This window comes from Silurus aristotelis (assembly GCF_946808225.1).
Source record: "Silurus aristotelis genome assembly, chromosome: 6".
NCBI classification, from domain to species: domain Eukaryota; kingdom Metazoa; phylum Chordata; class Actinopteri; order Siluriformes; family Siluridae; genus Silurus; species Silurus aristotelis.
Window position 1 is genome coordinate 13,347,828 of NC_139579.1, and position 27,819 is coordinate 13,375,646.

Genomic DNA, 27,819 nt, shown 5'->3' on the forward strand with positions numbered 1-27,819 from the left:
CAGACAGACAGACAGACAGACAGACAACCTACATATATAATAAGACAGACAGCAGACGTTCAGACATTCAGACAGACAGGCAGACAGCAGACACTGAGACACTGAGACACTGAGACATTGAGACATTGAGACATTGAGACAGACAGACAGGAAACCTACATATATACTTAGACCGACAGCAGACGTTCAGATGTTCAGACATTCAGACAGACAGACAGACAGATATTGCGGTGGGCAGACATTCCGACAGACAGACATTCCGACAGACAGACAGACAGACAGACAGACATTCCGACAGACAGACATTCCGACAGACAGACATTCCGACAGACATTCCGACAGACAGACATTCCGACAGACAGACAGACAGACATTCCGACAGACAGACAGACATTCCGACAGACAGACAGACATTCCGACAGACAGACAGACATTCCGACAGACAGACAGACAGACAGACAGACAGACAGACAGACAGACAGACAGACAGACAGACAGACAGACAGACAGACAGACAGATAGATAGATAGATAGATAGATAGATAGATAGATAGATAGATAGATAGATCACCCCAAACCACATTGCATGCTTCATAAACAAAACACAAATGGATGTGATGAAAACACATAACAGTGTAAACCCCGGGTCACGGCCTCCTTCACAATTACAGCGGCAATGTCGTTTATACACAAACACAAACAGACTGGATTATACCGAGTGAAAATGAGTTCCAGCAGTCCTTTATTCACCCCCATACCACATGTTAACACTGTGAACGTTTTCTTTAATGCAGCGGTCCCCAACCTTTTTAGCGTCATGGACCGGTTTAATGTCGGACAATATTTTCACAGACCGGCCTTTAAGGTGTGGTGGATAAATACAGCAAAATAAAATGATACGACCATAAAAACTGGTACTAAATATAATAATAAACGTGAATCCACTGTGTTGTTTTTTGTTCATTTTGCTCTCTTGGGGGTTTGAATTTAGCGGTAATGTATTATGTGTTAGCGGCCGGAGCCCCTTTAAGAAGGTAGCGGATGGAGGTAAGACATGTGACCGAGGCATCATGACATGAATCAAGAGTGAGTCATAGACAGAGAATCCGGTCATTTTCCAAAATAAACCATTGTTCAGAATCAGATAATAAATAAATCGGAAATAATGTAAGTCATGTATTGTTTCTGTGCGGCCCGGTGCCGGTCCGCGGCCCGGGGGGTTGGGGACCACTGCTTTAAAGCACTCGAATGCTATATTTGCTTCTATTTGTGTGAATAATGGCAATATATATGTGATTTCTGACCATTATCTTATTATTATTATTATTATTATTATTATTATTATTTGTACATGTCTGTAGTAGATGACTGTGAAACATGGACGTGTAGCAGGTGGCAAATGGTGATCCAGGCTAGCATAGAAAAATATAATAAATGATCTATAGATCCATATAATAAAATGCAACCGTTTTTGCACACAAATAAAAAAATTATAAAATGAGGAAATTATACCAAGGCATAAACGTTAGTAAAAGGGAAAAGAGGCTGGAAGTGTGATTTACCTTCTTTTCCATTGGCGGCTACGACACAGTGAAAGCGAGGAAATACTTTTTAATTAAATCCTTTATACTGGGCATGAAAATATAATCAGTACTGGTAATAATGGAGTCACTATAAATGACATCTACTTGAGATTGGCATGAAAATGTGAGCAAAATCTACCTATACACACACACACACACACACACACCCCTTATCATAATCACCACTCGTTCCCTGGATTGTGCATCCAAAAACAATATAATATATATTCTTTGTCAAATGTAAGCATTTTCTAGGAGTCTGAAATATTTTGTCCATTTGTCACATCAACAAACCCACACTGAAAGCTCTTGTGCTCTCAGATTGAAGCTCAGAGGTTTAAGCCCGATATCATAAAGCTGCTACTCTTGGGGCCCCTGAGCAAGGCCCTTAACCCTCGGTGCTCCAGGGTCACTGCATTATGGCGGACCCTGCGCTCTGAACCTGGCTTCCAAACACCACTGTGATATACAGTGAAAGAATTTCACTTTGCTCTAACGTACACGTGACAAGTATAAAGTATTGCTATTAAAGTGGTCTCCTTCACTGATAACCTTCTCCCGGGGGGAAAAAACAGTACACGATGTTTAAACCCAAAAACCATACCAGAGATCTGAAGGTCTGGCGAGAAGGAGGTGAACGAGCGCTGGTCGTGGCCTCCTTCTCTAAGGAGTGCCTACGATGAGAAGCCATGTGGCGTTCAGGCTGAGGTGTGGACGATATTGGGAGGAACCGGAAAGGAGCTAAGGAGAAAAAGAAAGAGTCAGAACATGATTAGGAGAAGTTGATAAGATTAAAGCTGGTAAAGATTGCACAAAATCTTACTCTTTTTGCCCAGGACAGAATCTGGAGATGTTTCATCCAGCAAAGAGGTGGAAATGCTGGAGCTGCTGATTGATTTGTGTGTGCTCGACTCCTCCTAAAGTCCAGAGTATCACATTTAGCTTAATGAACTGTAATAAAGACATGCTATACAAGGATTTTCTAATCTACAACTAGGTATAGACAGCTGTAGGTTTCCCGTCAGTGATGAGATCCTTTAGACCATCAGTGATGAGATCCTTGACTGTCTCGAGAGCACTTACTTCAGAGTCGGAGCTTTCTAGCTCGGCCAGAGTGGGTGCTTTGAGCAATTTCTTCTTTTGTAAGAGAGGCTGCGTTCCATGGTCTTCAAGCTTCGGCGAAGGTGGCGAGTCATCGGCCAGCGCCAGTGTACTGACTGCAATCCTTTTCTTGGGTGTACCCGACGACTCTGAATGGGAAGAGATACAGTATGACGGGACAAAAATCAGACACAGGACCAGAAAAGACACACTCTAGACCAGCTAGATATCATCAAATCGATGCCCGAATACCGACTTAGGAATCATGAATGCATCCAGCAGCTCGTACGCACAAAAAAAAAAATAAAATAAAAAAATAAATCCATCACTTCATCAGGAACGTGTACAGAAGCGTGTGCACTTGATGCGTGATCTTTTACCTGAGCATCGGAACAAGTCGTGGGGAGTGCTGATGCTTTTGCCTGCGCCTAGAAAGGAACATATTCTTTAATATGATCTCACAAACAACTCACCAGGATCTTTCTGACCTTTCTAGACTCCTATCTAAACCACATCAGCACACAGGAAGCTCGAGCGGATATAAGCCACACACAAACACAGAGGAATCGAAGCCATTCCGCCGGGGTAGGAGCAGCAAAAAAAAAACACGCAAAAGCAATCCAGCGAGGGCAATGAATCAGCAATTTCTTAAATAGCGTTTGAGATTGGGAGCAAAATATTACATGGAATCAGAGAAGAGGAGATGGAGGAAACGTGTCACATCAAACAGCCATACTGTCCCACGTGTCCACGTATTTCATCGAGAAAATGTTTTTGTACTTTTATGGAAAAATCCAGCAGCATTAAAATCCGAGGCTCATTCCTTTCCTAGCTCCAGATTTGAAATTGTGTATACACTAAATGTATGTTATCCGATTAATGTATACTTCTGCTGCATTGACCTCTTCCTCATGATTGCTCCCTTTCTCCACTGGGAAAAAAAAAAGCGTGGGACCAAATAAAACAAGCAAACCACAAGGTCCAAGCCGTCAGCGCTTGTATAAAATATAAAATGATAAAAGGGAGTGAAAGCGTAAGCCTTTACCTGATGAATCAAAACTCATAGACATGCCAAAAGGCCGCATTGCTGAGCCTTCAGGACGACGGGGAGAAAAACAAAAGACGCGATACTGAAGCTGGGAATTACCATCATCATCATCATCAACAAAAACAACAATCATTGCAGCAATCAGATGATTCGAAAAGAAAAGTAATACGCGGTGTACACAATACGTGATGCTACACTTTTTTTGAGATGTGTTGCAGTTGTGTTTTTTCTTCTTAAAATTCTATTTATTCTCGGATTAATTAAACATTTGGAGTTCTGTTGGAAATATAATTTAGGATGATGAGATTCGCAAATCATAGCATTATGTTTTTGTTTACATTTTTTTGGTTGCAACAGTTAATACAACCTTAACTGCAGGTAGGAAGAAAGGAACTGAGGACCAGACGTGCAACAGGATCGATTTTTTGGGATTCGTTTTTTACCAGACGCTTGGATTTGCTTTTGTACTGCAAAACACCTATTTACAGAGGTTAGATGATAGTATTGCAAAAAGAATAAAAAATTAATTAAGAAAAGATATTAACCATATTTTTAAAAGAATCAAAATGAGTCCATGATCGATTTATGAATCTTAAAAATTTGAAATCTTAAAATCTTATCGACAGTAGCCAATCAAAGATATCTATAACCTCACTTATGCAGAAGAGGGCAGATAGCACTCAGCAGTGTTGACTGTGAAAAAAATAGTAAGATTACGAGATCTTCATGGAGCATGGGCATGGGGGTGGTGTCATGCTGGAACAGGTATAAATCTCCTAGTTCCTCAGTGAAGGAAAAATTACATACTCCATGATCCAAATACAAAAACTGTGTGCATCCAAGTTTCTTTTAGATCCCATTGGAAACACTTTCAGCAGAGGTTGTCGTTTTAGATGCACTCTAAATAAAAAATACTTTAATGAATTACTGTAATATGTTTCTCATGTCGCAAGTTTAACTGTCACAAGGTCAATGCTCTCGTGTGTAAACAAACAACCGAAAAACTCAAAAGCTTCATTTTTTTCAACCAGGAACACAAACATAAAAATCAGACGCTCCTTATAAAAATTAATAAGCAGGAACGAAAGCATGGGGTATTCGCATAGAGGAAAAATAAACTCTGCAGAGACATGCATGCATAAGCAATAGCACACTGTCTCTTTCTCTTTCTCTCACACACACACACACACACACACACACACACACACACACTGTACTTTTACCATGACTATTCATTAACATTCAATATCTATTCATTAAAACATCACGTGACCTTGATTCGCAAACATTACAGCAGGAGAACAGGAAATGCGACGCTCTGAAATGCAAAGCATGTTCTCGTGCATTTCGGGTGTGTTCCAGAAACTAAACTCCCGCTCGGGTTCGGGAAAGGGATCACATTATTCTGATCAAATGGGACGCGATCGAGGTTTTACGTTACAGTTCGGGACGTTTGATCGTAGTTACATAATTCCCGCTGTAATGAGGGCGTTTCACGCGATGCGATGCGATTCGAAAGATCTAAAGAGACAACAAGTAGATCATTTCTACACCCGAGCTGTTGAGAGTTGAGGGCCGTGCTGAAAGGGCCCAGACGTGGCAGCTTGGTGGTGCCGGGATTTGAACTCATGACCTTTTGAGCAGAAGTCCAACACCACCGAGCTACCGCCATCGATTAAACAGGACTGCGTTGATAGAGTGAGCACTAACCCAGCCGGCTCCTGCGGATCATGTCAGGAGAAACAGGCTTCAGCTTCCTCTCGGCTTTGATCCCCTCCAGGATTCGCTCGTGGAGGCTTGGGGGTTTCTCGGGGTGAGGCTTCAGCTTACGGGCAGAGACCTTAAACCCAGAGAACACACACATCAGTCTAGGAGCTCGTTTTAGAACCGTGTTTAGTTCTACTGAAACTGTGAAGGATTTGTGTGTGTGTGTGTGTGTGTGTGTGTGTGTGTGTGTGTGTGTGTGTGTGTGTGTGTTTGTGTTTGTGTTTGTGTTTGTGTATATATATATACACTAACTGGATTCAGAGGAGGTCTGGATCGTATAAACTCCAGGATGACCTCATGAGCACTCTTCTTTAACCTTGGAGGAATGTCTCCATTCACCTGCAGCACAGAAAGAGGTGTGGAGACGAGTGGCAGGTCAGATCGTTCCACAGTACAGCAACGTCATCAGTGCAGTCACTTGAAAAACCACGCTGCATCGAGAGACCGGTTCGTTTCAGAGCGATTATATATTCAGCAGAAAAAGAAAGGAGGCATTATTCAGACCTGCACCCTAACGAGTTTATCCACTACTGAGAAAAATAATTTCATCCAGACATGCAGCAGGTGTTTGCGAAAGAAACCACGGTCTTTTTCCACACACACACACACACACACACACACACACACACACACACACACACACACACACACACACACACACACACACACACACACACACACACACACACACACACACACACACACACACCTCTGCAGGAAGAAGGTTAGACTTTTACCATTTGTTCTGACACCATAAATACACTATATGGAGAAAAATTTGTGGACACCTGACTATATCCTTCTTTTGCATCCCATTTCACATGGAGTCTCTTTTTACTCTTATAATAACCCTCTCTTTTCTTCTAGGAAGATGTTCCACTAGATTTTGTGGAGATTTGTGAAGAATCATTCAGCCAGTTAGTAAAGACATGGGTGAGAAGTTGTGGTTTCAGCCACAACGTGTGCAAGAGCTTTACTTCGGAAGGAGTCTCCGGTTTCAGCACCACGCCGTAGGTAACTTGTAACGCAGAGGCATTCTTTAAGAAGAACTTTGAAAACGTTCCAGAAAGTTCCAGATGACATTCCAGAACGTTAAACACATCTATAAATAGATCAAATGTCTTTTTTTTTTTTTGTATATAATAAAAACTTGTCCAGATGGAACGCAAGTCCACGCCCTGATTCCTTCATGACATAAACGTGATGTAATGTTTTAGATCTTCACAAATACATACTTCTAAAATTCCAACACCTTCTCTGGGTAGCGTTTTGATATCATTCCTATTTAGTCAGAAATGTGAGGGTGTGTGTGAACCTGCCCGTGTAAAACAATGGCTCACGGAATCCTCATTACGTTGATGGTCGTCCTAATTATACGTTTGTGCCACAGAGCATGTGCACATCAACCTTTGTGCCATTTCTATTATATACGCTATTTGAACAAAAGTTTGTGGACACCTAAGCAAGACTCCACTCTTCTCTTCTCTTCTGGGAAGATGTTTCACTAGATAAAAAAATTTTGTGGAGATTCGTTTGGCCAGTTAGTAAATTTAGGTGTTCAATAGGGTTTTTAGCTCTATAGCAGGAGATCTTCCACTCCAACCCATTGATCTTCAGGGAGATGGTTTTGTGTACAGGTTCATTTGGGTTTGCGTCCCGATACGTTTGCGTGATGTTACCTTGACTTTGCGGAGTTTGTAGCGCTTCGAGCGGATGTCGTCCATGAGCATCTCGTAGGGAGTGAGCTGGTACTCGATGGGCAGAGGGTTGTACTGTCTCTCTTGCACCTTCTTCAGCTTCACGCCGTGTCTCAGGTCCCTCATCACTTGCACCCAGAAGCGAGCCTACACAACACAAAAATGCGAACATCACAACAAAAACGGCACTCGGGGGACACCCAGAACTTACACACACACACACACACACACAAACCTGCAGCGTAGATTCTACATTTTTATATTTAACCTGGTTTTAAAAAGCACAGATTTTACCCAGTCATCATTCTGCAGTTCGTTCAGATCTCGGACGGGTTCCCCGGGAGGTTTTCCCTCCATCCGGCGCAAATTCTGCAAAACACAAACAAGTTTATTGATTGGTGTTTTATGCCTGCAGAGGCACTCATACTGTGGAGGATCTACAGCTAGACTTTTACCGCATCACAGAGACAAAAGTATTAAGACACCTGCCTTCATCATCCATAGGAAAAGCGCTTCTTCATAAAAACACGTTTGAACAGGACGTCTCAGGATGCAGTTGCATAAAATTTAAACTAGGAGACCCAAACCTGTTCCAGCATGTCAATACAACTCTACACAAAAGCCTAGTCCCTGTAATTAACTCATTTCTAATCCTGTTCATCCTCGTCACTCTGCAGCATCTTCAACTCTTCAGATCTGCCTCTTGTCTCTTTACTTTGCACGGTTCACCCCAGAGATTTAAACTCCTCCACCTTTAGCACCTCTACTCCTCGCAAACCGCCGTACCACTGCCTCTCCAGGCTCGTCTCAATCTGCTCTGTACTCTCGCCGCTAATCGCAACCATTTATCTGTATAACATCTGTAAAGCTGCTGTTCTTTGTTAAAAGTGCTGTACAAATAAACACAACGTTTCTTCTTTAGCTGAAGACCAATTCCATTTCTACCACACATTTGTTCTATCAGAAACCCTGCAGAATGAAGCGCATTCCTCACATCGCTCCCACTCACGGGATCCTGGGATCACCGTGTGACTCGAGACTATTCTTTCACTCGGCTTCCAGAGAAATCCTGAGAGAGAGAGAGAGAGAGAGAGAGAGAGAGAGAGAGAGAGACGCCGATTTACAGCTCCTACATAAAGATTCAGCATCTATGCTTTAGCTTTATTCTACTCTTCTTCACATCTCAACCGCGTGAGCCTCTGGGCTGCGATACGTGTCCGCTTTTCTTTTCTTTTTTTCAGTGTTTGGATCGTACGGTCATGACGTTTGTTCGAGTTTGAATCACACAGTTAGTGCGTGGAATAAATAGATTCTGTATTATAAGATCCAAAATAAAAAATGTTGCCAAAAGTATTGGGACACCCAATTTTTGTTGTATTTTTTTTATAATTTTTTTTCTCCCTCTTATATGTGGTTCTTCTCCAAACTGTTCAAACATGGTGCAGCAGAAAATATTCTCTTCACTTGAACTAGGAAGTCCAATCTTGTTCCAGCCTGATAATGCACAAAGCCAGATCGATGAAGATATGCTCCACATGGGGTGCAGTAGAAGATCTACAAAGCTTTAGAATGGATTAGAATGCTGATTGCACCACCAGGTCTCCTCACATTCTCACCTACATCAGCACCTGACTTTACTGAAATCGCCACCAAATCTAGTTTAACATCCTCCCAGAAGAATGGAGGTTATTCGAACAGGAAACAGGGATTAAATGTGAACATCTTATTTTAGGTCTTATCCATATGGTGTCTATACAGAGATGTTTTAATTGCTACCAGACATGCAAACTTGGTGCGACCAGGTTTTATTTTGTAGACTGTGAACCTTCTAGCGTCGTAGGTCAAACCCTTTGTACATCATGTCCTTTGCAATACTGAGTCATTCATTGGCTTCTCCATGAAGTAACTGTAACTGTGTTGAGCAAGAGGCAGAGATGGTTTTAAAATAGCCTGAGGAGACACACCCGTGCGCAAACCCATGACGTGAGCATGGACGAGATCCTCCTCAATGTCAGTGTAGGGAGTGGTCACGCGGCCAAACCCTCGGCAAACAGCTGACGGAGGGACGGCAGAGGGAAACCCTCAGGCTAAATGCAGGGTGAAGAATTTTAACCCCGGGTGGGATTGAGAGACGATTGTTACACCAGTCTGACTCAGACATCAAGCTGCTTCCCTGGAGATGTGGAGATGGCTTCACAGGGGGGGAAAAAACGTATCTTTATGATACCATAGCATAACCTCAGGACTAACTCCAGCTCTGCGCTTCACACCAAGTTCTCACACCAAGTTCCTTTTCTACCTTTGGTTTTGGTCTCTCCAGCCTCCCACAGATGTGAGTGTAATGTAGGATGAGAGTAATTTTAGAGTGTATATTTGAAGATATGTATATAAGTGTGTGTGTGTGTGTGTGTGTGTGTGTGTGTGTGTGCAATAGGAACATTAATAAGGTCTAAAAAATCACTTCTTTTGCATTCTTGATCTTGTCCAGGAAGGTCTGGAGCTCCTTGGTCTCAGCGTACAGCGCACGGCAGACGGCCTGGTAGTGGTTGGCGGCGTCTGATGAACTCGGGAGATGAGATGTGCACAGCTGAAAGGAGAAGAGAATTGACACGTTTAGATCTAGGGAGTTATTACAAATATATATATATATATATATATATACAGTGAGGAAAATAAGTATTTGAACACGCTGCTCTTTTTCAAGTTCTCCCACTTAGAAATCATGGAGGGGTCTGAAATTGTCATCGTAGGTGCATGTCCACTGTGAGAGACATAATCTAAAAAAAAAAATCCAGAAATCACAATATATGATTTTTATACTTTTTATTTGTATGATACAGCTGCAAATAAGTATTTGAACACCTGTCTATCAGCTAGAATTCTGACCCTCAAAGACCTGTTAGTCTGCCTTTAAAATGTCCACCTCCACTACATTTATTATCCTAAATTAGATGCACCTGTTTGAGGTCGTTAGCTGCATAAAGACACCTGTCCACCCCATACAATCAGTAAGAATCCAACTACTAACATGGCCAAGACCAAAGAGCTGTCCAAAGACACTAGAGACAAAATTGTACACCTCCACAAAGCTGGAAAGGGCTACGGGGAAATTGCCAAGCAGCTTGGTGAACAAAGGTCCACTGTTGGAGCAATCATTAGAAAATGGAAGAAGCTAAACATGACTGTCAATCTCCCTCGGACTGGGGCTCCATGCAAGATCTCACCTCGTGGGGTCTCAATGATCCTAAGGAAGGTGAGAAATCAACCCAGAACTACACGGGAGGAGCTGGTCAATGACCTGAAAAGAGCTGGGACCACCGTTTCCAAGGTTACTGTTGGTAATACACTAAGACGTCATGGTTTGAAATCATGCATGGCACGGAAGGTTCCCCTGCTTAAACCAGCATATGTTCAGGCACGTCTTAAGTTTGCCAATGACCATTTGGATGATCCAGAGAAGTCATGGGAGAAAGTCATGTGGTCAGATGCGACCAAAATAGAACTTTTGGGTCATAATTCCACTAAACGTGTTTGGAGGAAGAAAAATGATGAGTACCATCCCAAGAACACCATCCCTACTGTGAAGCATGGGGGTGGTAGCATCATGCTTTGGGGGTGTTTTTCTGCACATGGGACAGGGCGACTGCACTGTATTAAGGAGAGGATGACCGGGGCCATGTATTGCGAGATTTTGGGGAACAACCTCCTTCCCTCAGTTAGAGCATTGAAGATGGGTCGAGGCTGGGTCTTCCAACATGACAATGACCCGAAGCACACAGCCAGGATAACCAAGGAGTGGCTCTGTGGGAAACATATCAAGGTTCTGGTGTGGCCTAGCCAGTCTCCACACCTAAACCCAATAGAGAATCTTTGGAGGGAGCTCAAACTCTGTGTTTCTCAGCGACAGGCCAGAAACCTGACTGATCTAGAGAAGATCTGTGTGGAGGAGTGGGCCAAAATCCCTCCTGCAGTGTGTGCAAACCTGGTGAAAAACTACAGGAAACGTTTGACCTCTGTAATTGCAAACAAAGGCTACTGTACCAAATATTAACATTGACTTTCTCAGGTGTTCAAATACTTATTTGCAGCTGTATCATACAAATAAATAGTTTAAAAATCCTACATTGTGATTTCTGGATTTTTTTTTTAGATTATGTCTCTCACAGTGGACATGCACCTACGATGACAATTTCAGACCCCTCCATGATTTCTAAGTGGGAGAACTTGCAAAATAGCAGGGTGTTCAAATACTTATTTTCCTCACTGTATATATATATATATATACATACACACACACATATATACACACACACACACACACACACATACATACACACACATACACACACATACACACACACACACACACACACACACACACACACACACACACACACACACACACACACACACACACACACACACACACACACACACACTTTCAATATGGTACAGATAGTTCACTTTTATCCTTTGGTTCGGACAGACAGCAAGTCATCAATTGCCTTCTGACTTCTAACACACGTTTGTAGTGTGGAAAAAACAAATATGATATAAAACCAGAGGTTCCTTTCCTGTTGTGTCTGCAGGAAGACGCAGCTCTACCTCTGCCAGGTTAATCTGTATTCTATGGGACTCTCAGGACACGGCTTGGTATATTTAGTGTTGCGACACGTCATAATCACGTAGCAGATTTGTGAAAATTCACAAATTATTGGTTGCTTTCTAAAATAATAAAAGTACAGCGCATCTACTAATAATTATATCTAAATAAAACGTTTTTTACAGATGCAAATATGTTAAACACAATGCATCGCGATACAAATGGCAACTTGTAGCCGCCGTTTTTTATTTTTACGCGTTAAAAACAAACTACACCATTGTTCTGCGCCAAATCTTAAAATCGAGGACCAAAATTCGCCATGATGCGCACATCCGGCGATTAAAACCGTCCGTGTGAAAACTTAGCAAAAGTTCAGTTTAGTGTCCTAACGATTTCCGTCATTTAAAAAAAAACATAATTACTTAAAAATTTACATTTTAGTTTTTTTCACGCTCTATGCCGAATTCGGTTTCGCTAATAATAAACATATTTGCATAAAATTTGTTTATGCGAATGTTGATTAAAATATTAAAAACTTGCAAGGAATTCATTTAAGGTGCATTTAGAACAGATACGAATGTGCGATTAAGTTGCAATTAATCACGAGTCTCATGACAATCATGCGATTAAATATTTTAATCGATTGACAGCCCTAATATATATACAGTGAGAAAAATAAGTATTTGAACACCCTGCTATTTTGCAAGTTCTCCCACTTAGAAATCATGGAGGGGTCTGAAATTGTCATCGTAGGTGCATGTCCACTGTGAGAGACATAATCTGGAAAAAAAAAAAATTCAGAAATCACAATTTATGATTTTTTAACTATTTATTTGTATGATACAGCTGCAAATAAGTATTTGAACACCTGAGAAAGTCAATGTTAATATTTGCTACAGTAGCCTTTATTTGCAATTACAGAGGTCAAACGTTTCCTGTTGTTTTTCACCAGGTTTGCACACACTGCAGGAGGGATTTTGGCCCACTCCTCCACACAGATCTTCTCTAGATCAGTCAGGTTTCTGGCCTGTCGCTGAGAAACACGGAGTTTGAGCTCCCTCCAAAGATTCTCTATTGGGTTTAGGTCTGGAGACTGGCTAGGCCATGCCAGAACCTTAATATGCTTCTTACAGAGCCACTCCTTGGTTATCCTGGCTGTGTGCTTCGGGGTCATTGTCATGTTGGAAGACCCAGCTTTGACCCATCTTCAATACTCTAAGGGAGGGAAGGAGGTTGTTCCCCAAAATCTCGCAATACATGGCCCCGGTCATCCTCTCCTTAATACAGTGCAGTCGCCCTGTCCCATGTGCAGAAAAACACCCCCAAAGCATAATGCTACCACCCCCATGCTTCACAGTAGGGATGGTGTTCTTGGGATGGTACTCATCATTTTTCTTCCTCCAAACACGTTTAGTGGAATTATGACCCAAAAGTTCTATTTTGGTCTCAACTGACCACATAACTTTCTCCCATGACTCCTCTGGATCATCCAAATGGTCATTGGCAAACTTAAGATGTGCCTGGACATGTGCTGGTTTAAGCAGGGGAACCTTCCGTGCCATGCATGATTTCAAACCATGACGTCTTAGTGTATTACCAACAGTAACCTTGGAAACGGTAGTCCCAGCTCTTTTCAGGTCATTGACCAGCTCCTCCCGTGTAGTTCTGGGCTGATTTCTCACCTTCCTTAGGATCATTGAGACCCCACGAGGTGAGATCTTGCATGGAGCCCCAGTCTGAGGGAGATTGACAGTCATGTTTAGCTTCTTCCATTTTCTAATGATTGCTCCAACAGTGGACCCTTTTTCACCAAGCTGCTTGGCAATTTCCCCGTAGCCCTTTCCAGCCTTGTGGAGGTGTACAATTTTGTCTCTAGTGTCTTTGGACAGCTCTTTGGTCTTGGCCATGTTACTAGTTGGATTCTAACTGATTGTATGGGGTGGACAGGTGTCTTTATGCAGCTAACGACCTCAAACAGGTGCATTTAATTTAGGATAATAAATGTAGTGGAGGCGGACATTTTAAAGGCAGACTAACAGGTCTTCGAGGGTCAGAATTCTAGCTGATAGACAGGTGTTCAAATACTTATTTGCAGCTGTATCATACAAATAAATAGTTTAAAAATCATATATTGTGATTTCTGGATTTATTTTTTTAGATTATGTCTCTCACAGTGGACATGCACCTACGATGACAATTTCAGACCCCTCCATGATTTCTAAGTGGGAGAACTTGCAAAATAGCAGGGTGTTCAAATACTTATTTTACTCACTGTATATATATATATATATATATATATATATATATATATATATATATATATATATATATATATATAAATATATAAATAAAATAATTTTGTAAAATTGTCCCTTCTTTGTTTGTTTAGAAAGACAGCTTGTAATTTTGTCCTTGTGTTTTTTCCATCAAAACCCGACCTCAAATCCATGTCCTGGCAGGTCCAAACACAAAATAAACATGCCGAAGCCTTTCAGAAAAAAACCACAAAGAAAAAAGTTCATCATGAAACACTTCCAACTGGCCAAATTGCATTTTTGCTTACACCTAGCCCTGTGCTCCACCTCATCCTGGAATGCGTGACATCTCTTTCCTTAAGAGCTCGAGTATCAGGGAATTTAACTGCTCGGAAAAATAAAGCATTGGTATTTAAGAAAGTGGAAACGAATCTAAATTTTTTTAGTTTCTATACGTTTAAAACTATGCGGCTTTACGAGGAAATCGACTGAAAAATGCCTTTGATTTTTATTTTTTTCTCTCGTTCGGTGAATCTGATGCTCAAAAAACGACTCCACCTTTTTTTCACTTTAGACACACGTGGGTAAAAATAAATTCCAGCTGTACACACATACATACACACACACACACACACACACACACACACACACACATACACACACACACCCACACACTATGTGTCCTTTGTGTTTATAAAATGTGTGTAATGTAGCACTGGAAGGTTTACCACCTTACTTGTGTACATGAGTAATAATAATAATAAAGTCGACTTAGATTTGAGTTACACGCTATGGCCAAAGGTTTGTGGACGCCTGCCCAGAAGATTTTTGTCCTCATTTGCTCTTATAATAACCAACACTTTTCTGGGAAGATGTTCCACTAGATTTTGTGCTCGGTAATATAGCATATCTTCATGGAAATGTCTATTGGGCTTTTTAATGCTAGAACAGGTTTGAGTCTCCAAGTTCAGCATCCAAAGACATCCTATATATTTGTGTGCCTCCAAGTTTGGATCCACATATGCCTCAAAAAAGGTCACATAACATGAATATTGTAGAGTACACTGTTCGTTTTTTTTTCACTAAGATCACATGCAAACAGACTCTGTGTACACAAAACATCACACCTGTCCAGCTCCCTGTGCGGTTTGGTTAGTAAACAGGTTCATCTGCAGACGACACTTCGGATTACAGCACAGCGGGGGAAAAAAAACGGATAGATCGCATAATGAAAAGCTGAGGAGCACATGGAAAATCGATGCAGCGCAGTATGGCCCATTTTTATTCGGACGGATCGGATAAAAATAACCAAACGAGGACTTCAGTTCATCAAAAGAAAGAAAAAGCTAAGCGACAGAATAAAAAAAAAACCCTAAAGAGAACACGAACGTATATCAATGGACGATTCGACTTTATAATAATGAATTAAGTGTATAAGCGACTTTACACCAGAGTCGTTCTGAATAGTGCATTCTGATTGGCTGGGAGTTCAGGTGTGACTTCAGTTTGTCAGTTGAATCTAAATGAATGCGTGGCTTATAATAAATAGTTGAGAGACTAATGGTGTAACTGGTGATGTTCTGACGTCTGCGTTTTTTCATCACGGACGGCGAGTGAGAACGAAGAGCAAACTGATTTTCTCAGTGAAACTCGGCCAATCTGCCACACAGACATTTGCACTTGAGTCGTTCGCTGGAAGACGACGAGAGATCAGGAAGACCTTCGATGAGCTCAACCCCCTGAAAATCGTTCGCCAACTAGTTCAACAGTAATTACAGTAGTGAAAGTGAAAATGGTGGAAAGCTCTCTGCTGCTGCTTTACCGAAATTATGTCTTTGTAGCCGTGGATGTTGGAGACCTCCGTCTGCTCTTCCTCGCCCTCGTCGTCCTCCTCCTCCTCGGTGGCCTCATAGCCCTCGTCCCGGCAGGCGTCTACCTCGGTGTTCGCCATGTTGGTCATAAGGTCGATGAGTTGCTCGAGCGGAGGACTGAGCTCACGCTCTTCATTCTCCTTCAACCCGTAGTCCAGGGCTTTATAAATCATGATGCCTAGAGACTCGATCACCTGCAACACACACACACACAAAGATGATGCAGAAGAACAGAATGGACAATAACCTGCTACAAAACTGGAGCAATTTTGTGGATTATTTAATGACCTCAAAAAATGCCACTTCGCACATCAGTGTGTTTGTCTAGACACAAAGATCTCCTGTTATCACCATGTGCCATCAAGTGGTCAGAAAATCCCTCTCGCTGGACTAAAGACTAACACAATTATCAGAGGCTATTTTTAGTGGAGTAGTGATTACATGAAAGATTCGATAAACCCAAGCTGGTTTGCACACACACACACACACACACACACACACACACACACACAGATAAGGACAAGGAGCAGCTCCATGTAATAAATATGGGCTTCGAGAACAGGGCATGGAAGGTGAAACGAGGGATCGTGTCCAGCTCAAAGGCATTGAGAAAACTTTTCTCTAATGGAAAAAAAGAACATCGATAGGACTGATTTGTGGGCCGTTTTTCCACCAGTGGGGAAAAAAACAAAAACGAAACAGCCGAAACGTCGTCAAATTCTTTTTCAAAATACCAAGCAACAACAACGCTGAAACACTTCTGGCATGAAGATCAGCCGTCCAGCCCAGTGTGTTATCACCGCTCATAAACAAAAGCCCGTGCAAGCCTTTTGTTTTTAAAGGGAGTAGCCGAACAGGAGGGGTAAGATAGGTGTATGCTGCTGAACATCGTGTAACAAACACACTTCCAAAAAAAAAAACCTTTCCAAGGAATCATTTCAAAGACATGCGCTGAACGCATGAACTTAATCTCCATCCGAAAGCGTAACGTGGCATTCAAACGTCTGTGTATCCGAGCGTTAATCGTTTTCTCGATTATTGGATGTCGTCCAGGGACTGACGAAGACGAGCCGGAGTTAGAGAGCCCAGGAAAGCTCGTGCGGTTTTTAAAAATTGTTGATTACATGTTGACAGCTCTGAAGAGCGTAATCCCAAGCTATTAAAGTAAAGCTCTACGATAGACCGCGTTGTAATGTGCCTAATGAGCTCATTTGTTAATGGTTGAAACTGTCATTTAGATGTTTGCGGTGAGACGCGCGAGCTTGTCAGGTCACGCTGAAGGGTTAGACGTAAAGGTTTAACGTGACTAGCGAGCCATGTGTTCCAGGGGTTTCAGAGCGGGAAGGTGAAACATCTGGACAAGTTGAAAGCAAACGTAATTCATTACTGTACTTAAGTAGCTTTTACGCGTATCTGTACTTAACTGAAATATTTCCATTTGCGGAGATTTTTACTGTAACTTCAATACATTTAAAATATTTTACTTTTTACTAAACTAATTTTAGCAAAATCAGTCATTCCTTTTTATTTACGGTGGAAAAAAAATTTAACTGGTCAAACATGCAAGTAACCAATCAGGATTGAGCACTGTTCTGATTGGTGCTTTGTGCATCTACTGATCACCAACATACAGTTCAGCATCAGTTCAACAGCAAGCAGAACATTTAGAGAGGAATAAATGATGAAGGAACTCCAGACTCAAACTCACCACCACACACAGGGATTAAATTGGTAGTAGTTTTAAACTGACAGTTGCTTTGAAATGATACTTTTTTTGAGAAACCAGTGTTTGTTTCTCTGAACAAGAGTGATCAAAAAATTATAATAGGAACATTATAGACAAAATAAATCAATCAGTATGTTGAATACTTAAGTACATTTGAAGGCAAAATCTTGTGTACTTTTACTCAAGTGAAAGTTTAAAGGGCGCATTTTTACTTTTATTGAGTCGTTATTTTTAATACTTCAACTCAACTACATGGTTTGTATACTTCATCATCCATGACTGATGAAATGCCATTGTGAGGAATGATCATGAAGCAAATCAACAGGTCAGCAATGAATCTCAGATTCGGGTATCAATCAAAACCCATATTTAATGTTGATGTGAGTTAATGAGTTTCTTCCCCAATCTGCTCCTACACACAGACTTATACGATGCCCCAGCATTACATTTTTCCCTTCACATGAACAAAGCCAGCTCTATGAACATATGCTTCACATGGATTGGAGGGGAAATCGAAAAAGAGCTCAAATCCCTATTGATCACCTTTGAGATGAATGTGAATGCACACCAGGCCTCCTCACCTTCTCACCTAACATCAGTACCTGACTTTACTAACAGGCTGAATGTATCTCTACAATCCTCCACAAGCACACTATAAAAATCTGGTGGAACATCTAGAAGAACGGAAGATATAATATGAGGAAATAGAGGCTTTGTCCACAAACTTTTAGCAACACAGTGTATATGGCATTTCCATCAATTAATAGATTACATCCAAGAAAAGATCAAGTCAAGTCAAGAGGCTTTTATTGTCATTTCTACTATACACAGTGGTACACAGTACACAGTAAAAACGAGACAACGTTCCTCCAGAACCCTGGTGCTACACTAAACAACATGGAGCTACAACACAAAGCTACAAAAAGTGCATCGAGTGCAACCTAGTGCAAACAGTGCAGACGAAAAACAGTGCAGACAGACAACACAAGACAAAACACATAACATCATGAGGCTTATTTCATGTTGGTAAGTTATGTTCACATGACATCATTGCTCGGAGTCAAACTCGATTCCTTCCGCTGCCTCCCCGCATCATGCGGCCACTCGAATGGAACAATGTGGGGTTTTTTCCCCCCGTAATCACCTGACACTATTTCCAGTTAATCTTTCGCATTTTCCCAGTCATGGGAATGAATGACCGCTTTAGTTCATAGCGCTAATATCGCACTGAAAGCACACTGCTTTCAAGCTGAACGTGGATATTTATTCCAGTCGTTGTCTGGACAGCAAACTTTTTTGCACTATAATTTCCGTTTCTAACAATTCATTCTCAGATAAACAGTCTGAGAAGCTTCAGGGTTCAAACAAAACACACAAACACATCTCAGTGTAGTGCAATACTTCTACTATGAAGTTAGCATGCCTGGGCCTAAGAGAGCTGAGGAATATTCTTAGGGAAGGTGGAAGCTCAGTGATTAAGATGTTGTACTTCTGATTAGAAGTTCTTGAGTTCAAATTCCAAAACCAGTATTTATTTTGAACGAGCCTTTAATGTGACTCAAAGAGTGATTCGTTAATTTTCAACTGGACGCACACGAGCAAAGCATCGCGAAATCTCCATAGGTTATGTACAGAAAACAGTCGTTCATCTCACAAGTCGGGGTCGTTCGTTCTGTTGTCACGTGACTCCCACAGAGGCTATGCGGTTGTATATACTTCTATAAATTATTGGAACTATAGTCAAAGTTGGTGTATGTATATGTGTTGAGGGATCTGCCTATTAAAATTGTAACATTTTATTTTATAACTAAATGACTGAAAAAAGATTCCTTCATTTTGATGAACCGCGTCACTAAAATGATCTTCCCATCACTAATTCCTAAAACCTGATAAAGAGCTAGATAGCAAACACTCAATCATCCTGTCAGAGGTGAGGTGGAGGTTGGGGTGGTGTGGTGTGTTGGGGCTGAGCATCTGAAACTGAAAACCTATTCGTCTTACTCCACTGCCCCTGCTCCTGGAAGTCCTCTGGGAATGAATGTGATGGCTTTATGAGATTGACTTCTGGCCAAACATCCACAAATCTCCACAATCCACTCAAGTTTCTTAACACGAGACTCAAAAACTTAAAATGCAGCATTACATCTACCACTTAAACAATATTTTGATTGAAATGATTTTGATTTCAAACTCAACAGTGAAATCATATCCTGTTAAAACAACTACAAACAGGTCAAGCCAGTGGAACATCGTTGCTAGTCGGTAGAATATTAGGTATTTTCCAGCTCCATTTTATTGTTAATATCTTGAAAAACAACCCGTCTAGAGTTCTGCATTAGTAACAGAAATGCAAACTGTGGTTTTTGAATTAATCAGCATTTCCCAGCTGAGACAGATCTTCCTACTGGAGCAGCACTGCCCGAGTTTTGGCCGCTATTCAGTCCAAGCTGTGAATTTTTATCACAGGCAAGAGAAATGACTTCAGGAAACTTCCACTACATTCATATTCGAACTATAATATTCAGAACAAATAGTAGGATTTAACAACCCAAAAAAATAAAATATAAATCGCAACAATTTTCTGGACCTATGAGCCTAAAAACACGAGCGTTCCCAACATTACACTTTCAAAGAGATTACAGGAAGTGCAATCGTTTTTTACAACATGCACCAAGCTGTGTGGTCTGGAACTGCTTGTTGGCAGTGGGAACTGTGAGAACTATGAAACTGGTGGGGGTTTTTTGTGACTCTACACTACCGTGCAATAAACAGAAAAAAAAAAAATCCAGAATAGTTAATTTTTCCTTTTTATACAGCTTTGGATTTCTTTTCTTGGATATTTGCAAAAAATCTAGGTCAGCAGATGTTAATATGTTTTTCTAATGTCATGTGAATAAAAATAGAATTAAAAATAAATAGACATACTATGCTTTAAAATATATATATATTCAAAAATAAGATGTACATACTGTACATAGATATACTTTATTCTATATTAATAAACTCAAAATACACTATATGGACAAAAGTATTTGAAGTGAAGAGTATCCTAGTCTCCTTCACTTACACTAGGAGGAGACCCAAACAAGTCCTAGCATGACAATGCCCCTGTGCACAAAAACCCGGAAGGGAAGAGTGGAAAGTGGAGGTTATTATAAGATCAAATAGAGACTTGATGTGAAATAGAATGTGGTCAGGAACTTCTTAATACAATTTTACAATAAAAATCATCTAATTTAATTCTGGTTTGTGCTCAGAAGAGTTTCTGTCTTCCTGGACCTTTAAGGAACATAGCAACAGCATAGCTGACCCTTGGCCTCGAAATCAAAAAGCTGTTTATGAATTTTGAACTCCCAGGAATGAACCTTGGGTTCCATGTGCTTAATTGCTGCTGGAAAAAAAAATCTAATTTGCAAAATCAGGCTCGGTGAAGAGTGAAGGGTTCAGGCTTGGCCTTCACACCCCACTGCCTCACATCAGAGCATGGTGAGAGACATGGCCGTCTCTCACCTCCAACTCCAACTGACTGCATGACCACACACCAAAACTTTGAACATGATGTCCATAAACAGATCCACATAAACCCAGAATTAATGACCATGTTTGCTTCTAAGCCTAGATCAGCTTCGTTGGAACTCCTGATGTTTAACCAGTGGCCATTTTCCATCATTTTCGTGGTTAAATCGGTCTGAAACACTGGGTGTGTGTGCATTCATTTTACACTACGCATAATCTACGTCATCCTTACTCACAAACACATACACACACAGTCAGCTGAGAAGGCATTCAGGTCTGAGGTGAAAGAACCAGGCTTTGTGCAGTTTCACAGCAACCCTCTGAGGAATAAACGAGTACGCAACGTACCAAACTTCTGGAAAACAAGCCGAACTTTAGTCCTGCAAGCCAGTCTTCGGTGAATGCGAAGTGGATTGGAAAACAATCCATTAAATTACAGCGCACCAACCAAACAAATAGTCAAATATGAACATAGACGATCTACTAGCATGTTTTTGGAAGAGGAAAACCGGTGAACTTGGTGGAAATCTACAGCAATACAGAGCTTGTGAGATTGGGTTGTTTCCAGTGAGAAACTCACGCTTGAGGAGAGAATAGCACCAGCAGCGCAGCTCCAGATATACAAAGGACGATAGCACACTGACTTATGAAGGTCGGTGCTCCCTGTGATTGTGCGCGCAGCCTTGTGCTGCCATCTGTTGGCGTGTTACAAAACTAGTCTCAAAACACAAAACTTTGCTGGAAAGGGTTTAGAGCATGTGATGGCATTTCGTCTTCAATTTCATCCGAGTAACAGAATTATTACAAATTCAAATACCATACCAATCGAATGCATTAAACCCTAATTTGGGCAAAGTTCGGTTCAATCACTAAACCAGCGACTCCTGAAAACCTCAACTTGATCCTTGTCTGTATGAGCACCATATCGCCATGTGTCTTATCCACTTTATTCGCTGCCAGTTGGACACCGATCTCAAACAAGTCGCGTCTTTTCTCTTTATAGAGTAATGACTAGCGTTCCGGCGAAGATCAGCAGGACGCTGGCCGATTGCATAAATGTTGTCCAGGAGAAGAAACAAAGTCTGTTTAGAGAGTGAAAGCTATTGAGATAAAGCCAACAATCCAGTGTGAATTATTAAATTATTAATTATTAAAAGGCCATTTATCCTTTTCTTGTAAGATGTTTGGATTCCAGCTGAGTTATTGGAATAAGTGGTTCAGAACTTTACACCAAAAGACAGTACTAGAAATGGACGAATTACACCAACAATGTATTCATGCTCATACTCCTCACCTTTCCTGCTATATGTGGTTCTTCTCCAAACTGTTACCACAAAGCTGAAGGCACACAATTGGATGCAGTATAATAAAATAGTGTTCACATGAACTTAGAGACCCAAAACTGCCATTGCCCCTGTGCACAAAGCCAGCTTCATGAAGATCTGGTTTTGGTGAGGGAAATCTTGAGTGGCCTGCTATAGAGCTCCATCTCTATTGAGGACCTTTGGGATGAATGTGAACGCTGACTACACCCCAGGCCTCCTCACCTTCTCACCTACATCCCTACCTGATGTTACTAACACCCTTGTGCTTGATGAACACCCTTGTGATGAACACAAATGTCCACAAGCACACTCCAAATTCTTGTGGAACATCTTTCCAGAAGATTTAAGAAGCAAATTGGGACTAAATGTGGAATCTGATGCTTAAAAACAGGTTGCCAGATTTGCATTTTGCACCTCTGTTGAAGACGTCGTTTAAACTCCCCTACTCACATCTGCTGCCTGGGAATGACGTTTTATCACCGCTGGCCAAATGTTCAGTATAAAAATAGCTAAATTACAAACAATCATCGCAAACCAGCTTTTCTTTTGGCTGATTAAAATCACAGTCGACTCTGAATATTTGGTTTTATTCAATCTAATATGATTTACTAAACGTTCTTCTACTTTGTGACTTGATCCTGTAATTATATTTGTTAATTACAGATACGCTTCTAAAAGATCGCTTTGTTTTTGTTCGGGTTCGTTCGGGCGTGTCGAAGAGGCCATTGTGTTGACGTTGCGTCGTTTAACGCAAGCGTCGTGGTGTTCAATTTCGTTTGAGGAAATCAAACCTCGCAAATGATCACAAATCAGAGACGTTTGTGCCTTTTCGCTAACGTGTCGAAGGACCCATGCGTCTTTGAGCTTACGTTCAATACGAGTCGAATACTCAAGAACTTCAAATCAGACATTCGAAAGACTTTTAACTCAAGTCAGATTGGAATCTGTGATTGTGAGTTTTGCAGTGAAGCTTCTATACTTTTACTCAAATAGGATTAGCAGGTTTACACGCGTGGGAAAAACTCCTCCTGATAAACAAATCCGTTCTGAATAAAGCTTGAGAAGAAAACAATGGAGAAAATCCTCTCAAAAAAGATCCAGAACATCACATGAGTGAAGATGGAGAAAGGAGACTGAAAGTAGTATCTGAGAAATGTTAGCAAAGGGGCTAAAGAAGAGAACTGGATACACACACACACACACACACACACAGGTTTGGTTAAGATGGAAGAGGAGGATGACTCGGCAAAAAGCTATAATCATTCAGAAATGTCATGCATGACTGTATTCGGTAAACATTTACGTCTCACGTGTCCGTGCATGCGGATGTGACTCGAGCGCCGTACGAATCCCGCAGACGGATAAAAGATGACCGAGTGTTTGTTTACCGTCAAACAAACCCACATGATGAAATTCTTGATCGTGAAAACACACCGAAGATATTCGAATTTCTGATTTTACTTTCGTTTTTTTCACTGTAAGAAGGACCACATGCGCTCATGTACGAGTGTTTCTTTGTCCCATCTGTTCTATCTGGAAGCTTCCCAAGACACACACAAGAGATTTAGCATATACTGTATGAGTATCGGGACACCCGGCTTTTCCAGCCATATGTTCTTCCTTTACAAACTGTTCCTACAAACCTGGAGATATTTCTTCACTTGAACTCAGAGATCCAAATCTGTTCCAGCATGACAATGCCCCTATAGCCAGGATTGGATTGATTGGAGTGGAAGATCTCTCTTCAGCTCTACTGGCTGAATTAATCTCCACAAAATCTCTTCGAAATCCAGTGGAACATCTTGCCAGAATAGTGGAGGTTCTCATTAAAAGCAAATAGAGACTAAATGTGGATCAGAAAGCACAACTCGTACGGTGTCCAGCTATGGAGCTACAAACACATTCTGGGATGAATAAGAGGGAAATGGTAATTAAGATGTTGGACTTCTGATTAAAAGGTCATGAGTTCAAATCCCACCACCAGCAAGTGGGCATCTGCCAAATGGCAGAAATGTAAACGAACGCTCGTTCCTGTTTTGTGTTTAAATAAAATATATTTTGAAGTATATAAAAAAAAAAAAAAGAAAGAAAGAAAGCATTTAAGTGCTCAGGGAAACGCATGCAGCTGTAGTGAGACGACTGCGAGACGAGTGCGAGACGAGTGCGAGACGAGTGCGAGACGAGTGCGAGACGACTGCGAGACGAATCAGCGTTCGTTATATAACAGGCTTTTTTGCTGTGCTGCAGTCTCTGGCTCCAAATCCCCTTTATATTCCTGATTCTGTAAAAGACTATTATTTGTTCAAACCAAACCACAAACTCAAACGTGGATATCACCACCCTCCCGAAGCTACGTCTTTACTTCACTGGTCCAACCAAACATTCTACAGATCAGACTTTTTGTTGGACTTGTAAAGACAAAACCGTTGTATCAACTACCCCATGTCTCAAAGCTCGGACGCATAATCCAGTCGTCCCAGGAGAACGATTTGTTCAGGCCTCGTAAATCTCTGTTCGACCTTTCGTTTCGGTCTTTCCTTCTATTCACAACTCAGACGGTGAAAGTATCACGTGTCCTTCTATAGTTTCACAGTTCAGGAGCATTTTTTTTTTTTACTGAACCAGACTCCATACAACAAACACAAGCCCAGAAATCCAACGCTCGCTCGGGGGAAGCCGCCAATCTGGATTGCAAACAAATCCAAATTCCAAACAATCATTGAGAACCAGCTTTTTTGTTGTTGTTATGTGAAGTTGAACAAAAATATCGAATCACAGTCAGCTCTGCATATTTGGTTTTATTTGATCTGATTTAGTAAACGTTCTTCTACTTTGTGACCTGATCCTGTAATTATATTTGTTAATTACAGATACGTTTTCGAAAGATCGCTTTGTTTTTGTTTGGTTTCGTTCGGGCGTGTCGAAGAGGTCGTAGACGTTGCGTCGTTAACGCAAACGTTGTGGTGTACAATTTCGTTTTTAGGAAATCAAACCTCGCAAATCAAAGTTGCGAAGCCGGCGTTCTGGACTGCGTTCCTCCACCGTGCCAACGGACAAAGAAAAGCGATTGCGCCGTAGAGCACGTTTTATAGTTATATATCGCACTCTGAATAGCATTCCAGCCTCCACATTCGTTCCTGTAAAAGGCAGCTAAAGGCTTCATTCAGGAGCAACATTTCAAGGCAAAAGACGCTAAAATAGACTCAAGGGATCCATTAAAAAGTCGAATGGAAACAGATGACTCACCTCAGTGGAGGAACTGTGCTGTGTGTATGTCTCTGCAAAAGAAAAAAGAAGAATATAATTAAATATTTATATACAAAGTGCTTATTATACTGAGCCATTACACTATATGACCCAAACTATTACAACACCTGAATTTTCCATCCATATGTGGTTCTTATAGAGACACCTAAGTGTATACAACAGATGCAGGAGTATGAAATTTCCCCTTCACTTTACCCAGGAGAAACATCAACGCCAGCCAGATCTCCTGCTACAGAGCTCTAAACCCAACACATTTGGGATTTGTGAACGCCGACTCCACCGCAGGCCTCCTCACCTTCTCGCCTACATCGGTACCTGACTTTACTAATAGCTGAAAATATCTCACGTATCTCCACTAAATCTAGTAGAACATCTTTCCAGAGAAAAGAGAGGAGAAGAAAAGTGGAATGGGATGTTCAATATGAAGCATGTGCCAATCAGATAATACAGTGTACCTGTCTCAGAGAAATTCATGGGAAAGTGTGTGTGTGTGTGTGTGTGTGTGTGTGTGTGTGTGTGTGTGTGTGTGTGTGTGTGTGTGTGTGTGTGTGTGTGTGTGTGTGTGTGAAGTGGTGTAGTTGTGTAAATCCTGAACACTATAAAGTACAGTTTGGCCTAGCAGGTACACACACACACACACACACACACACACACACACACACACACACACATGTTTCAGCCCTCGCTTTAATAGCACTTGTGACACACTGTTTGGGAAAAACCTGGCTGACTGCCCAAGTTTCTTTCTGCCTCCAATGAATAACTCTAGTGTCCCTGCAACGGTCACTTTCCCCCTCTGAGACTCCGAATAGAATGGGGTACAGCAACAAAAAATGCTAGTGCCTAGCATGAAACCGGTATCCGTTATCGTTCTGAAATCTGGACGTGCTAACTGGTAATGATCTCCTTCATTTACACAAACACTGAACGCTCACAGACGTGTTATTGAGGAAAAAAATCATTTATGACGGAAATCCCAGGAAATACGGCTGACGTGTTTGGGTGAAGTCACACTAATGCAGCCAGAGACTCAAATATCAATCAATATACTGACACTCTGGTGTCAAACATCTGGATCACTTTACACATCTCATCGAACCATTTCATTCTGAAAGTTGCAGTGTACAGACAGCATGCAGAAATGTGCAGAGATCATGCGATTTGAATTTGTGACAAACTGCCACTGTTTGGCCCCTGAGCAGGGCCCCTAACCTTCTCCTGCACATGTGTAAGTCGTTCTGGATAAGGGCGTCTACCAAATGTCATTAATGCAAATGTACATTTATATTTAATATTTATATAATATATGATAATACAAACTGTATATTTGGTGTCATAATTTGCTAGATTTAAAACAATTTTATTATAATATTATTATTAATAATAATTATAATAATTTTAATATAATTTTATTGATAAAATAATAATGATTATTTTTGTTGTTGTTTTTGTTATGTTGTATTTTGTTATTATTATTATTATTATTATTATTATTATTATTATTATTATTATAGGATCTCTAATTCTTCAGGTGATGTGAATTTTGTTTATTTAAGACCAAATAATTTTTATTGTTATTATTTTTATTGTATTTTGAGGACAATGTTTAGGTTTCTAAGATCAGAGAAGTGATCAGGTTCAGCCATGCTTTGAGATTTGGGGGAAGGAGATGAAAAGGGGGGGTTGAAATGCTCGAATCAGCAGAAAAACACAATTACAGGCACTACCCTGAAACCGGAACCCTGGGAAACAGGAGACGGCATACGGTTCAGAACTGGGGGACGAGAGTGTGGGGGGTGAAATCTGGCTTTCTACAGCATATATACTGAATATAATGAAATGCAGCACTACAGGGTGGATTTATGCATATTATTATTTTATATATATATATAGAGAGAGAGAGCACCCTGAGATTCATTCATTGTCAGGGTCAGGTATGAAGTGCACATCTAAAAAAAAATCTGAGAAATGCAAAAAAACTAATAAATAAATAAAAGATCTACCATGCCTAATGACACCATGCTTTGAGCATTTCTCCTGTCGTGCTGTTGTTGTTTATT

At 41.0% G+C, this 27,819-nt stretch overlaps 1 protein-coding gene across 3 annotated transcripts in view; it reads right to left on the bottom strand.

Annotated features, from left to right (window-relative positions):
- The window catches only part of spire1a (spire-type actin nucleation factor 1a), a 32,793-nt gene that overhangs the window by 3,911 nt on the left and 1,063 nt on the right, over nucleotides 1-27,819 (bottom strand). The window contains exons 2-13 of one of the 3 annotated variants that reach the window (XM_083543283.1): nucleotides 25,739-25,770; nucleotides 15,877-16,119; nucleotides 9,658-9,783; nucleotides 7,491-7,565; nucleotides 7,179-7,343; nucleotides 5,752-5,838; nucleotides 5,443-5,572; nucleotides 3,730-3,777; nucleotides 3,065-3,112; nucleotides 2,667-2,833; nucleotides 2,407-2,500; nucleotides 2,188-2,324 (exon numbers count right to left, since the gene is read on the bottom strand). In XM_083543283.1, coding sequence (XP_083399409.1) covers nucleotides 2,188-2,324; nucleotides 2,407-2,500; nucleotides 2,667-2,833; nucleotides 3,065-3,112; nucleotides 3,730-3,777; nucleotides 5,443-5,572; nucleotides 5,752-5,838; nucleotides 7,179-7,343; nucleotides 7,491-7,565; nucleotides 9,658-9,783; nucleotides 15,877-16,119; nucleotides 25,739-25,770 — 1,352 coding nt within the window. The remainder of the gene's footprint in view (nucleotides 1-2,187; nucleotides 2,325-2,406; nucleotides 2,501-2,666; nucleotides 2,834-3,064; nucleotides 3,113-3,729; nucleotides 3,778-5,442; nucleotides 5,573-5,751; nucleotides 5,839-7,178; nucleotides 7,344-7,490; nucleotides 7,566-9,657; nucleotides 9,784-15,876; nucleotides 16,120-25,738; nucleotides 25,771-27,819) is intronic. The other 2 variants (XM_083543284.1, XM_083543285.1) reach the window with 2 other exon arrangements.